This window comes from Leptopilina heterotoma, unplaced genomic scaffold (assembly GCF_015476425.1).
Source record: "Leptopilina heterotoma isolate Lh14 unplaced genomic scaffold, ASM1547642v1 Lhet_142, whole genome shotgun sequence".
Taxonomy (NCBI): domain Eukaryota; kingdom Metazoa; phylum Arthropoda; class Insecta; order Hymenoptera; family Figitidae; genus Leptopilina; species Leptopilina heterotoma.
The window spans coordinates 138,573-154,840 of NW_025110861.1; the positions used below are offsets into that span (position 1 = coordinate 138,573).

A 16,268-nucleotide genomic window follows, 5' to 3' on the forward strand; every position below is an offset into this window, starting at 1 on the left:
TAAAACTCTTCATAAGAATTTCATTATTTTTATAAATATTTAAATTCTTTTATAAATAATAAGATTCATTGCTAGATTTCAATTATTTTTAATAAAAATTTAACAGGGATTGCTCAAAAAAATGTAATAATTCTTAAAAATTTAATTGCAATTCCTCGAAAAAATTATTAAAAAAAAAGTTTTTTTTAATTCTTTGTAAGAATTCAATTATTTACGAAAATATTAGAATTTTGCACAGGAATTTAATTATTTTCAAATATTTTAATAAAGTTGTTTATAAACAATGTTTATAAAATTCTTCATGAAGAATTCAATTATTTTCAATAATAACAAAATTTTTCACAGAAATCCAATTCTTTTAAAATATTTTAATAAAATCGTTCGCAAGAATTCAATTATTTTCATAAATAATAAAATTCTTTTCAGGAATTCAATTATTTTTGAAAATTTTAATAAAATTCTTTGTAACTATTCAATTATTTTCATAAATAATAAAATTGATGATTTTGAATACAATTTTACAAAAAAAAAAAAATTCTCGAAAAATGTAATTATTCTTAAAAATTTAATTTCAATTCCTCGGAAAAATCAATTGTTTAAAAAAGTGTGTTTTTTTTAATTCTTTGGAAGAATTAAATTTATTTAGGAAAATATTAGATTTTTAAAATAATTCAATTATTCTTTTAGATTTTAATACAAATTTTTTGTATAAAAATTCTTCCCAAGAATTCAATTATTTACATAAATAATTCTTTGAAAGACTTCAATTATTAAAGATAAATAACAAGACTATTCCCAAAAATTCAATTATTTTGAGTCATTTTAATAAAATTCTTTGCAAAATTCAATTATTTTCATAAATAACAATATTCATCACAAGAATTCAATTGTCAATTATTTTTAAACTATTTTAAAAAATTCTAATAAAATCGCTCGCAAGAATTCAATTATTTAAACTAGAATTTGCATAAAATAATAGTCGAAAGAAATCAATTGTTTAAAAAATTTCATAAAATTCTCTGGCAAGAATTAAATTATTTTTATAAATATTTAAATTCTTTGATGAATAATAATATTCTTTGCAGGAATTCAATTTATTAGCTGTAGGATAAGATAGAAGTAAATATTTTTGATGAAAATTAGGAAAAAGTCAGAAAAATAAAAAATATGGAATGGAATTTTTGTCAGTTTTGTGAAGTGTCTAAGGCGAGTTTTTTTTTGGTCGTCAAGTTTAATTTTTCGATAGCTACTTTTTTACTACTTTTTTTAGTTTAAAAGCTACTTTTTGCTAATTTTTTAAAAATTAATTATCGAGTGCGAAGTCTGCATTTTCCTTAATAGTACGTATGAACTCATAACATCACTTATTTTGGCTCGTTCGTTTGTATAATTTTAAGGCCTAACTGCTCTTATAACGAAGCAGTAAAAAATTATCTCTAGAAAATAATACAAAAGCCCGATTAAAAATTGAATGGATAATTAAATGAATTATTAAAAGCTCGCGCTGATTAACTACGTGACCTTTCAATTTAAAGATATAAATTTATAAATCTGGAACAACCATTGACTTTCACCTGAAAATAAAAGTCGTCGTCAATTATAGATGACGTTTTTAACGAGGACTATATAATTTATTTACTTAGCCTGTTAACACCTATAAATATAATGAAATAATGATCGAAGGTCAACAGATTTAATTTACCAAACAGAGAATCACGTGCTTTGGGTGTTAACTGGAAAATTTCATTACAGCCAGCGTCAGAAATGTCGGCTACATGTATAAACAATTTATCAAAATGCGTGATGTATCGCCAAGTCATAAAATGCGTATTTAATATTCAAATGGCCAGGAGAATGTTGTGTCATGAATATAGAAAAAAAAGTGTACTGAGAATGATGATTAAGTTTTTAAATATTAGCGACGACAGCGACATTTGAAAATGACTTTTTTCCAATAAACATTGGGCAAATCCGTATATTTTACATTCTTTTTCGTCTATTTAAATTAGATGTCATACCTAATGTGAAAAATAGTTAATTGAAATTATTCTTTCAGGTGGATATGTTGGACCATCGATTCCTCTCGCACCTGCAAATGTGGCAACAAACGGAGGAGGATCTCCTCTTCGACCCAGAACGAGTCCTCCTCCACCACCACCGCCACCACCTCCTCAGGAAAGTGCAGGGGAAACACAGCAACCTAATCATCATCAGGTTAGTACGTATTCATATTAAAATAATTTTTATTCGTCAGGATGATTCATTTATTCAAATTTATTATGGTCATATAAATTCTAGTTTTTGTCAACTAAGGAAAATTCCTTTCTATAGTCAATATAATGGCAATTTAAAATTTTTAACTTTTGTTTGAATCTCGGAGTATTAAGACTAGAGCTTCATAAATTTATTAACACTTTAAATTAATCCATTGAATTTCGTCGAAAAAATGTTGTAACTTCATCTTTTCTTGAAATTTTTAAATATATTTTTTGGTACTTAACTAAATTCACTTCATTCTGCATTTAAAAATGATCCAATTATTATAAAAATAGTGTTTAAGAACATTGGTTCACAAATTTAAAACTAGAATTAAATGAATAGTATAGTATATTCATTTCTTTTTAAAACAATTCACTAAAAATTCATCTCATATTAGCTTCAGGGAACTTAGTTGACGCTAACCTCTGCGCATTTCTGGTAACTTTTACTATACTTTCGGAGTAAATTTTGCTACGTTCGAAGTCAATTTTACTAATTTTTTACAAATTTTACAATTTTGAACGTAATTCAAACTAAATTTTACTAATTTTTTACAAATATGTTCTTTGAACTACGTTCAAAATTGTAAAATTTGTAAAAAATTAGTAAAATTGACTTCGAACGTAGCAAAATTTACTCCGAAAGTATAGTAAAAGTTACCAGAAATGCGCAGAAGTTTTTGACAGTTATAATCAAGAAGAATTTGAATACTAGGAAAAATAAGAATAGGAAAGAGAAAAAGTAGGAAAAAGAAAAGAATATTAAACTAAGAATGAAATATTTTAGGGAGCTACAAGTGGTCAGTCCCCAATGGCCGCGCTGATGTCAGTCGCAGATAATCTCACGTCTCCAGAATCAGTACCGCAACCACCAAATAACACAAGTCCCACTAGCAGAAGCCCACCAACAACTGCCACCAATGTTCAACAACAACAGCAGCAGCAACAACAACAACAACAACAACGCAGTGCTTCTAGAGGATCCCAACACAGCCCCAATGGTTCCGGTAAATAGTTTTTTACTTTTTAATAGATTATAACATTATCATTAATATGAATTTTTAGAATTCGTAAGAAATTTCTGAATTTTTGGGTCTTTTTTGTTTGACTCAAAAAACGGCGAAATTCAATTTTTTATATTTCTGCCAATAATTTATTTTTAAATAACTTAATTCTTGAACAACTAACATAAAATTATTACTTATAAATTATTTAATGAATAATTTTACTTCAATATTTCAAAATTAATTCAATTTTAAATGAGTTGCTTTTTCAATTTTCATAGCAGAAGGTTTCAATATAGAATTTTAGAAAATTTCAATTTTTAATAAATTTAATTAGAAATTTTAAGAACTTAGTTTTTCGAACAATTTTAATAACTCAAATTCTTCTGAAACTAGTTACATTTTTGAATATGTATTTAATATTATAAATAATGAGTTTATAGAAGAATTTTAATTAAAAACACTATAAAAAGAATTGAATTTTAGAGAAATTACAAATTATTGCTGAAATTCAATTATTCTCAAAAGTAATAAAATTCTTCTCGGCAATTCAATTATATTCAAAAAATTTTTTAAATTCTTGACAAAATTTCAATTATTTTAAAAAATGTTCTTCAATTTAACGATTTTTAATATCTATTTTAATAAAATTTTCCAAAAATTTAATTATTTAAAAAAAAATTTGATAAAGTTCTGCGCAAAAATTTAATTATTTTTATAAATAATAAAAATTTCCCAGAAATTCAATTATTTATAAATTTTTTATGAATTTCTTCACAATAATTCAATTATTTCCATAAATAATAAAATTTTGTTCAAGAATTCAATTATTTTCATAAATAATAAAGTTCTTTTTAAGAATTCAATTATTTTTATAAATAATAAAACTCATCGCAGAATTTCAATTATTTTTAATTCAGTTTTAATCATAGTTCTTGAAAAATGTTATTTTTATTAAAAATCAAATTTTTATTAAAATTCGTCGAAAGAATTGAATTATTTGAAAAAAATGTGGATGAAATTCTTTATTAGAGTTCAATTTTAAAAAAAATTTTTATTAAAATTCGTCGCAAGAATTCAATATTACAATTTTAAAAAAATGTTGATAAATTTCCTCATTAGAATGCAATTTTAAGAAATATTCTAATAAAGATTAATTTAAAAATGAATTTCAGTTAAAATTTTTAGATAACAAATTAAAGCGTTAATTGTTAGAAAATAATTGAATTTTGAAAAGGTTTCAAATTAAAATCTTTGAAAATTTTAACTTTTTATACTTTTTAATTAAGAATTTGGTAGAATTAATTTTTTTTAATTTTAATTTAATGTTTTTGAAATTATTTGAAGTTTTTATTTTCTAATATTTAATTGAAAAATTTCCAAATAATCGATATTTCGTAAAATTGAATTGTTAACAAATAGATTTGAAAATTCTCAAAGAACTTTTTCAAAAAATTATTAAAAATAATTAAAAATTCTAGAAAATAATCGAAGTGAAATGAAAATAATTTTGAATTATTATAAAACATTCTTGTAAGTTGTTGGATTTCAAAAATATTTAAATTTGAATGTTTTGGAGAATTTGTAGGATTCCTATCGATTAAATATTTATTTAAAAATGAATTTATTGATGTTTTCGAATAATTTGACTTTTGAAGAAATTTGTAAATAAATTTTAGTTAAAAACGCTAAAAAAAATTTAATTTTGGAAAAGTTACTATAATAATTGCAGAAATTCAATATTCAAAAGTAATAAAATTATTCGCAAAAATTCAATTATATTAAAAGATTTTTTAAATTTCTAGTCAAAATTTCAATTATCTTTACAAATAATCAAATTCTTCTCTGAAATTCAATTATTCTCAAAAATTTTTATAAAATTATTGACAAAATTTTAAGTATTTTCAAAAATTTTCCTCAATTCAATGATTTTCAATATCTACTATTTTATTAAATTTTACAAAAAAATTCAATTATTAACAAAAAATGTTGATAAAATTCTACGCAAGCATTTAATTATTTTCTTAATTAATAAAAATTTCACAAGAATTCAATTCTTTACAAATTTTTTATAAATTTCTTCGCACTAATTCAATTATTTTCATGAATAATAAATTTTTTAAAGAGATTCAATTGTTTTCGAAATGTAATAAAATTCTTCTCAGGAATTCAATTATTTTCAGAAGTGACAAAATTCTTCTCAGAAATTCAACAATTAAAATTTTTTTTTAAATTCTTGTAAAAATGTCAATTATTTTAATAAATAAAAAAATTGTTCTCCAAAATTCAATTATTTTAAACATTTTTTATAAAATTCTTGGCAAAAGTTCAATTATTTTCAATAATTTTTCTCAGTTCAATGATTTTCAATATCTACTTTCTACTATTTTAGAGTAATTATTGAATTAAGAAAAATTTTTTTTAAAGTAATTGAATTTTTGAGAAGAATTTTATTATTTTTGAAAATAATTGAATGTCTGTAAAAAATTGTATTATTAATGAAAATAATTGAATTAGTGCAAAGAAATTTATAAAAAATTTGTAAATAATTGAAATCTTGTGAAATTTTTATTATTTTATGAAAATAATTAAATGTTTGCGTAGAATTTTATCAAATTTTTTTTTTCAAATAATTGGATTCTTTTTGAAAATTTTATAAAATAGTACCTAGATATTGAAAATCTTTGAATTGAGGAAAATTTTTGAAAATAGTTGAAGTTTTCCCAAGAATTTTATAAAAATTTTTGAGAATAATATTGAATTATTTATTTTTTACAGAGATTCAATTATTTTCATAAATAATAAAACTCATCGTAGAATTTCAATTATTTTTAGTATACAATTTTAATCGAAGTCCTCGAAAAATGTAATTATTCTTAAAAATTTTATTAAATAATTCGTTGAAAGATTCAATTATTTAAAAATTAGTTGATAAAATTCTTTATGAGAATTAAATTTCAATCTGTGAAGGAGCTCAAAAAAAATGTGAAATTTCTCTTGGACTCGCACCTGATATTTTAAAAAAATTTTAATTATAAACATATGATACATTTAAAGTTGAGAAAAATTTAACTTTTAAATTATATTTCAATTAAGTAACTACTTAATTTTAACGACAATTGACAAAGAAGTGAAGTTTTAAAAGTTACATTAATTTCCTATCAATATTAATGTCGATTGCTCAATGTATATATACAGCAATAGTTTGGAATAAATTTGAATTGAATTTAACAGTTGATTAAGGTGTTATTTACACGATATCATTTTTTTTCGATAATTTAATGAAATTTTATCATTTTTACGATACGTGTGTTTTTAATCTTTTAATTTTTTAAACTTGTTTCGAAAAAACTATTTTGCAAAAGGTAAATGTCCCAATATAGAGATTTATCAAACGAAGAAGTAATATAACAAAAAGTAGCTAATAGCAGAAAGTATTTTTCGAAAATTCGAAAACACAAAAGTAAAAAAGTAGTGTTAGATTTTAGATTTCCAAACTGTCCAAAAAGGTCAAAGAATAAATTAGTTTAATTAAGTTTTTGTGAAAAATAGTTTTTGTTTTGAAAAATTCACAAAATATAAAATACTTATGAAATAGTGATAATTTTTTAAAAAACCTCATTAGATGAGTTAAGACATTATTTCTTTTTGTTCTTGCAGGTTCATCTGGTAGAAGGTCAAGTGGTTCTCGACATGTGTCATCGACAACAGTGACAACGTCCTCGGAAGGAGCAGTGGCTCAATCGGCCGGAACTGAACCAGTCTCGGCGCCAACTTTAAAATGCACATTGTGTCAGGAACGTCTCGAGGACACGCACTTTGTGCAATGTCCGAGTGTTCCACACCACAAATTTTGCTTCCCCTGCAGTAGAGACAGCATAAAGAGGCAGGGTGCTGGATCTGAGGTAACATTCTCATTTTATTCTACTCATAGAATTATAAGACTTTAATCCTTCCCCTTATAGACCAACGGTCAATAAAGTGACCATTATTGCCCTAGGGCAATAATAGTAACTTTACTGATTAATTTAATCACTTTACTGATTAAATTATTGCCCTAGAGCAATAATGGTCACTTTACTGATCGCTTGCAGGTCAATAAAGTAACCATTATTACCCTAGGGCAATAATGGTCACTTTATTGATATTATTTAGCAAGAATAAAATTCCTTTGAAAACTTTTATTATTTAGGAAAATAATTGAATTCTCGCGAAGAATTTTGTTAAAATTTTTGAAAATTCTAATTGAATTCTTTTTGAAGAATTTCTTTAAACTTTTTTTTTTAAATAATGGAGTTTTTTTTAATAATTTTAATTACAAATTTTGAAAATAATTGAATTTTACGAACAATTTGTTTCAAGTTTTTAAAATAATCGTGTTTGTTAAAAATTGAAATTAAACATTTAATTATTGGATTTTATTAAAATTTTAGAAAGTAATCCAATTCTTTTGAAAAATTTTATAACATAAATTAAAAAAAATTAAATTCTTTCGTCGAATTTTTTTGAAAATAATTGAATATTTTCAAAGAATTTTACTATTTATAATAATATAATTGAATTGTTTCTAAGGATTTATTAAAATTTTTGAAAAGAATTGAATTTTTACAAAGAAATATTATTAAAATTAAAAAAATTGAAATCTTTAATGAAATTTCATTAAAATAATTAAAAATAATTGAATTTTTGCAAAGAATTTTACTATTCATAAATAAAATTGAATTTTTTCGAAAAATATTGTTAACATTTTTTTTTTAAATTCAATTCTTTCTTGAAATTATTTTAAATATAATTGAATTTTGATAAAAATTTTATTATTAATAGATATAATTGAATTTTTCCAAAGATTTTACTATTTAAAAAAATAATTAAATTGTTTGGAAGGATTTATTAAATTTCTATAAAATAATTCTATTTGTTCGTGAAATTTTATTAAAATTTTGTTTAAAAATAATTGAATTTTTACAAAAAAATTTTACTATTTATAAAAATAATTGAATTCTTACGAAGAATTTCATTAACATTTTTTAAATTAATCAACAAGAATAATTAATTAGCAATTTAATTAATAAACTGAATTTTTTTAAAGTTTTAAAAAATTTTTATTCACATTTTTTTTAAATTAGTTGTATTTTATAATATATACTTACGTTGAATTGAAAAATTTTCAAATTATTCGAAATTTCATGAAATTGTCTTGTAAACAAGTGGATTTTAGAAATATTTTAATCTTGGGTGAATTATTTTTTAAATAATTGGATTTTTAAGTAACTTTCTGAAAAAATATTAAAAATAATTTAATTAGAGAAGAATATTCTGTTAAAATTTCTAGAGACTAATTGAATTGAAATCTTGAAAATAATTTTTCAGTTTTTCTTAATATCGGGAAAAATAATTCATGATCGAGAATATTTTTTATGAAAAAATTAAGTCAATTGTAGTAAATATTAGTAAAATGTGCTTCGAAAGTTTACAAAATTTATTCCGGAAATAAAAAAAGTAGTAAAAAAGCAGAAATGTGCAGAAATTCCCGATAGTTTAGAATTTGGGGTTAGTGTGACAATTACTGCGGTATTGCAAGCAAGATATCTTGAAAAAAAATTAAATGTAGAAAAAAAGGATTTATGTTAAAAGAATTAAACTTAAAATTTATTGAGAAAAATATGCTAGAAAAATACTGCTCACTTGTTAATTGTCAAATGTTAGACTTGCATAAAGGAATATTTTCTGGAAATTAAAATAAATTTTTTTCAAGTATAAAATTGAGAAAAAAAGTTGAAAAAATGACGCACACGCAGTAATTGATGCACTTACCCCAGCTTGTAAATTATAAAAGATATTCTATATTTTTTCCGTGTTCGTTTTGAGATATTAATTCCTTATTATAAATTCAAGTCTGGAAAAATTGAACTATCTACATAATTTCGGAACTAAATTCTTTTGAAGAAAAATACTTTGATTTAATTAACATAGTCTGTTTTAAAGTAGAGCTAATTTTTAAGCGAATAAATTTGAATTTTTTTATTTTTGTCGTTACACTTGTCGAATTTAAATTAAGAATTTTCACAAATTTTAAATATTTCGAAGAAGAAAGGTACTGTCATCTCTGTTGTCTATTAAAAATGACACTTTAGTGTGAGATTATGTCAATGGATTGAATCTTTTTTACAATTGCGACATTGTATATTTCTTTCCATACAAAATTAAATATTCATAGTAAAATTAAACTTGTTAACGACAAGATAAGACAATACAAACTTGTCAAAGATAAGCTTAGTGGTTTGAAATAAATAAGAACGAAACATTGCACGATAATGAAGTAATGTTTAATTTTAAAATAAAATGAAAACATTTATAAATATTTCTAAAATATCAAGACTAAAAATCAAAAATTTCTTAAAACTTTTTTTTTAATTTTGACACTCTCTAAATTTGAAAAGCGATGAGTATTCTTTGAAACAATTCAAAAAATTTTAATAATTCTTCTTTAAACGATTCAATTATTTTCACAAATTTTTCGAAATTCAATTATTTCCAATAAAAAATTTCCCAAAAGAATTCAATTAAAAAGAAATTTTTATAATATTCTTTGTAAACATTTAATTACTTTCATAAATAATAAAATTTTTCTTAGGAATTCAATTATTTTTGAAAATTTTAATATAATTCTTAGCAACTATTCAATTATTTTCTTAAATAATAAAATTCATAGCAGAATTTCAATTATTTTTAATACAATTTTAAAAAAATTCCTAGAAAAATGCAATTATTCTTAAAAATGTTAATAAAAATCTTCAAAAGAGTTCAATTATTCAAAAAAAAAAATTGATGTAATTTTTTTATTAGAATTTAATAATTATTTTCAATACATTTTTAATTAAATTTCTTGAAAGAATATTATTTCCAAAAAATTTTAATAGAATTTTTCGAACACTTCAATTATTTTTATAAATAACAATATTCATCACAAGAATTCAATTATTTTCAAAAGTAATAAAATTATTCGCAGAAATTCAAGTTTTCAAAAATTTTAATGAAATTTTTCGAACAATTCAATTATTTTCATAAGTTATAAACTTCTTCGGAAAAATTCAATTATATTAAAAAATAACAAAATTTTCCACAGAACTTCATTTTTTTTTAAACATTTTAATAAAATTTTTCGCAACAATTCAATTATTTTCATAAATAATAAAATTCTTCTCAGGAATTCAATTATGTTTGAAAATTTTAATAAAATTCTTAGCAACTATTCAATTATTTTCATAAATAATGAAATACATCGTAGGATTTTAATTATTTTTAATACAATTTTACAGGAAGTACTCGAAAAAGATAATTATTCTTAAAAATTTAATTTCAATTTCTCGAAAAAATCAATTATTTTAAGTACAATTTTAATTCAATTTTTTGAAATAATTAAATTATTCTTTTAGATTTTAATTAAATTCTTCCCAAGAATTAATTTATTTACATAAATAATTCTTCGAAAGAATTCAATTATGTCGATAATTAACAAAATTATTCCTGAAAATTCAATTATTTTGGGGCATTTTAATAAAATTCCTTGGAAAATTCAATTATTTTCATAAATAACAATATTCATCACAAGAATTCAATTATTTTTAAATTATTTTTAAAAATTCTAATAAAATCGTTCGCAAGAATTCAATTATTTTCAAAAGAAATTAATAAAATGCCACACAGACATTCAATTATTGTCAAAAATTTTAATAGAATTCTTTGTAAAATTTAATTATTTTTAAAAACTTTTCGCAATTTAATGATTTTCAATATCTACTAATTTCATAAAATTTCCAAACAGAATTCAAGTATTTAAAAAAAATTTCTAAAAATCTTCGAAAGAATTCAATTATTTTCATGAATAATAAAAATTTCTCCGGAATTCAATTATTTAAATTAGAATTTGCATAAAATTAGTCGAAAGTATTAAATTCTTTGATGAATAATAAAATTCGTTGCAGGAATTCAATTTATTATCAGGATAAGAAAGAAGTAAATATTTTTAATGAAAATTAGGAGAAAGTCGCGGGAAAATAAAATATGGAATGGAATTTTTGTCAGATTTATGAAGTGTCTAAAACGAGTTTTTTTGATCGTCAAGTTTAATTTTTCAATAGAAACTTTTTTTTAGTTTGATTATTAATTAAATTTATAAAAATTAATTAATTTTTTTTTCTTAAAATTAGTTATCGAGTACGAAGCCTGATAAAATTATTAGTACATGAAGAATATCCGTTTGCGAATAATGCTTTGAGCAGGGAAGAAATTAATTAGCAATTAAAAATGTTTTTGTGATGCATATTTTAAAAGAATTTTCTTTTTTTAGGTCTATTGTCCGAGTGGTGAAAAGTGTCCATTGGCAAACAGTCAAGTACCATGGGCTTTCATGCAGGGAGAAATTGCGACAATTTTGGGCGAGGACACAACAAACACTGGTCTCAAAGTAAAAAAGGAACGAGAAACTTAAAAAATCTTGAATGAAAATGAAATTTGAGGCTTACAAATTGTACTACTCAATAAATTGGGTACATTTCTTTTTTGATGAAACCGTGAAGGTTTGTCGAAAAAAAAAAATTTCTTTTTGGTAATGGTGGAAGACATACAACAATTTGGTTCGAAGGACCAAAGTCGTCGACAAGAGCCGAAGACGTGTGGACGTGATTTAACTGTGATGTTATATTTCAAAGTCGATGGGGAAAATTTTGTATCGACACTTCTCGATCCAAGTTACCGCGCAAAGAGATGCAAATTGGGTTGGTTTTTGAGCAGCAGTCTTTGGCATTCGCGTATGAATGATTTCGGCTCTGTATATAAATGTGATAAGGGAGGAGAAATGAGGAGCTCTCGGATGAGTTGATATTTTCATCTTTGAAAAAAAACGAGAATTTACATCTTTTTTGAACTCGTACTTAGGCTTGATCGCCTTTTCTTTATTGTATTTGTATCTCAAGCTCCTAAATTGGAGCGTTATTTGTAAAAAGTCCCCTTTTTGTACCATATTTTTAGCCACCGGATTAATTCATTAATTTCGGTTTTTCTTTGAGACGATAGAATCGTTTCTCAGACCTCTTTTTTTCTTGTATAATAAAAATAAGCACGACAAAAAAAAAAAAGAAAACAACAACCCAGCGCTAGGGTTTTTATGTAAATGCTGTATATGTGTAAATACTTTATTATAGATTAAAATAAAAAAATAAAATCGTATGATTGAACAGTAAAACATCTTTCAATGTACAAAAAAGAAAATCGTCATTTCATGCTTTTTTTAAATTATTATTCGTAGATATTGCACAAATTGTGTCCAATAGTGTATTTCTATTTCACTAAGAATGTCACTAGAATTTTCGGGAATGAATGTTTCTATATGAAACAAGTTGCCTTTTATTTAAACGCTAGTCTGAAAAAAGGGCTTTTTTGGTTTTTTATTTCTTAGATTGAAAAAAAGGGGTGAATGAGACCCTTTCTTTCATCTAATAGGAACCGCACACTCGCTATGTCTGAGAAATAGAAACTAAACGTATTTCACTGGCGTCCAGAAACTTTTCAAAGTTCTGGACAATATTGTGTATATATTTGTAAAAAGGAACAGGACAAACTTATTGTATATGTATAAGCGTATATTTGCAAAAAAAAAAAAAAAAAATGGAGGCATTGCGAATTCAACGATTTTAAGAAAGAAAAAAAAATACACGCAATAGTCTCAGGTAGTGATTTTTTTTGCAAATTGTACTTTTTAAAATTTGGTTCGATAGTCAAACGACGAAATGAAAAGAAAAAAATGAAGGATAAAAAGTAATGAAGAATATCTATACTTCGGGGAAATTTTAAAGATTTTAAAAGGCGTACGTCATTTTTTATGTCAATGTTGGTGGTTTCCGGGGGCGCATGCACATTGTTCAAAATAAATTTGACAATCACATTTGTCACAAATAGAGATGCAAAGAGGTAAAATATTACCCAGAGTATGAGACTATAACCGAACGAAATTCTCCGGTAGAATTTATGAGAATTTGTGTGCTTGTATACAGGCCTCGGATATTATCACTTTTCGACTTTTTTCGACTTATTTTCAAAAACTGCGACTATTTCGACTTTTTTCAACTATTTAAAAAAAATGCAACTTATTTTCCAAAATTGCGACTTTTTCGACTTTTTTCCGCAAATAGTGTGAAAAATAACTATAGACAAATTTTTCAAAATTATATTTTTGAATAATTTTTTACAATAATTAAATTTTAAAAATATATGTATAATTAAAAAATTTTTAGAATAATGGACATTTTGTAAAATTTAATTGAAAATAATTAATTTTTTCCAAATATTATTATTACAATTTTTGAAAATCAACTTTTGAAGAAATTTAATTGCAAATTTTGTGAAAATAATTGAATTCTCAAAAATTTTAATGAAAAATCTTCAAGTGTAAATTTATGAAAATGAAAATTAATGAAAATTTGCTTTTAAAAATTAAAATTAAAATATTTTAGAAAAAAAAGAATTCTTAGAATTTTTCCATTCTAATTTTCTCAAATTTTAAATATTTTAATATTTTCACTTACATTTTTTAAAAAAAAATTCAAATACACACAAAAAATAATAGCATTACAATTTTTTAGAATTATTTTTAACATTTTGGAGAACTCAATTATATGTTCAAAATTTGTAATTAAAATTCTTCGAAAAAATTTATGAGTTTTCTAATAGATAACTTACAGAAATTCTTTTAAAAAATAACAAATACTTGAAAAAAAATTACAGTACAATATTTTTAAAATCAATTTTATCATCAAACAAAATAAATTAAAATTCTAAAGAAAATCAATTTTTTAGACTTAATAAAATTTTGGAAAAAAACATGTTATATTATTTTATAATTAAAATTCTTTAAAAATTTTATTATTTTTTTTTTTTATATTTTTCAAGAATTCTTTTATTTTTAAAAACATTTATATCAAATTTCATATTATTTTTAATAGATTTTATCAAATTTCAATTATTATTATTAGATTCTATCAAATTTCAATTATTACTATTAGATTCTATCACATTTCAATTATTTGGAAATTTTTCAATTGTTCATTTAATTAAAACACTATTACCTTAAAAAAATTATTTAAAAATATTTTTAAAAAATTAATTTTAAGAATTTATTTATTACAATTCTTTGAAAATATTAAACCTTAATAACTTTTTAAAATAAAAATAAACAATTATTATAAAAAAATTGAATTTTCGTATTAAAATAATTGATTTAGAGATGAAATATACTTAAAAATCGCAGAAGATAATTGAAATTTGGAAGGACTATAGTTGTAATTTTTAGAACGTATTCAAAAGGCTCTAAATTGAATTTTTAAAAATTTAATTTAATGTAGAAAAACAAATAAGTATTTAAATATATATATTTAATAAAATTATTCAAGTTTCGAATAATTGAATTTAGAAATCAACGAAAGGGGAAAATCAGGGAAATAAAAAAATAAATTTTTGTGACAACACTGCATTAAATAAAACTACTTTTTCGACTTTTTTAGTACATATTTTTAATCGACTAATCCGACTTTTTTTGCGCCTTTAAGTCGATCCGAGGCCTGAAATTGTTTTAAGTTTTATATACTAATTTATAATTGCAAAATTAAACGTTATGAAATGTTTAACTAATTTATATTTCTAATTTTATATTTATACCAATTTTTATTTGAAAATCGAAAAATGCGTTTAGAAAAAAATCCTCTCATATTTCTTCAAAAGGAGAATATTCTCGGGCATATCCTTGAAAATTTAACCTGACTTTATATTACCGAGAATTTTGCATCTCTACTCAAAGCCAAAGCGAATAGAAACGAGAATTTTAAATTAAATAAATATGTGACGCGCTCTCAAGGAAAGTACGTAGGAAAAAATTTAAGGTTATGTTTATAATTTTTGGAGTAAAAATACAGAAAGAGAATCAATTACTATTACAAATTACTGGTTCATGTATTCATTATAATCCAAAATATTCAATAAAAAATTGTTTCAAATTTTGATAATTAAAAAGGAACTTTTAATCGCAAGATAAAAGTAAGATAAACATAACCTAAAATTCTTTTGCTTCTTGTGGGCGCGTCAAATATGTGAAATAAAGTTTATGTCAAAAGAATATTGTGTTATTTCAAACTTAAAACTTATCAAATATCTTTCATGTCAAACAAGTTTTGAGGAATATTCATGCACCTCGTGGTTCCTGCCCTTTGATGTCAATACAACTTTTTTATTTAAAAAAAAAGTACACTTTTCTTCCTCAAAGGGAATAGAAACGAAATAATTGTATTTTTTTCTATGTTCGTGGACGTTTTATATAGAAAAAAAATATTAAAACGCATTTAAAAAACGAATTGATTTCTGATTATCAGAAATCGGAAAATTGAGGACAACGTTTATTTTCATTACTTTTTCTATAGGACGAATTGTAATTGTTTGTCGAGAAATTATTTTCTTTTAAAAAAAAAAAAAAAACAAGTATTCGATGTAATGTACTATGTCTCGTGAGCAAGCGAATCTTGTTTGGAGCTCTGGCAGAACCGCTGTTAAATTTTGGTTACAAGAGAAACTTCGCCTTTCTTCAGCTGCTCTTTATAAATTTTACTCCTGTACTAAAACATCCAACCACCATATTTATTCTTATTTTATTTGTTAAACTGTAAAATTTGTAGCAAACTTTCAAAAGCATTATATTAATGAGAAACGTTAATTAATTTTATTTTTTATTTTGCAAAAATGGGTGAAGTTTCTAACATAACCTAGAAATACATTACAGAACTCATTGCGCAGACTCGAGGTATTCGATAATAATCGAATACCTCGAGTCTGCGCAATGAGTTCTGTAATGTATTTCTAGGTTATGTTAGAAACTTCACCCATTTTTGCAAAAATAAATAAATAAATCAATCAACGTTTCTCATTAATATAATGTTTTTTGAATTATGGAAGCAATTTCTTC

General features: G+C 22.7%; 2 protein-coding genes across 4 annotated transcripts in view; both read left to right on the forward strand.

Moving 5' to 3' along the window:
- LOC122498181 (interferon regulatory factor 2-binding protein-like B) overlaps window positions 1–12,404 on the forward strand; it is a 52,080-nt gene extending 39,676 nt beyond the window's left edge. The window contains exons 2-5 of the mRNA XM_043605811.1: window positions 2,057–2,214; window positions 3,046–3,265; window positions 6,923–7,167; window positions 11,613–12,404. Of these exons, the coding sequence (XP_043461746.1) occupies window positions 2,057–2,214; window positions 3,046–3,265; window positions 6,923–7,167; window positions 11,613–11,753 (764 nt within the window). The 3' untranslated portion in view covers window positions 11,754–12,404. The remainder of the gene's footprint in view (window positions 1–2,056; window positions 2,215–3,045; window positions 3,266–6,922; window positions 7,168–11,612) is intronic.
- The window catches only part of LOC122498180 (titin homolog), a 150,806-nt gene that overhangs the window by 122,572 nt on the left and 11,966 nt on the right, over window positions 1–16,268 (forward strand). The gene's annotated exons all lie outside the window — the stretch shown is intronic.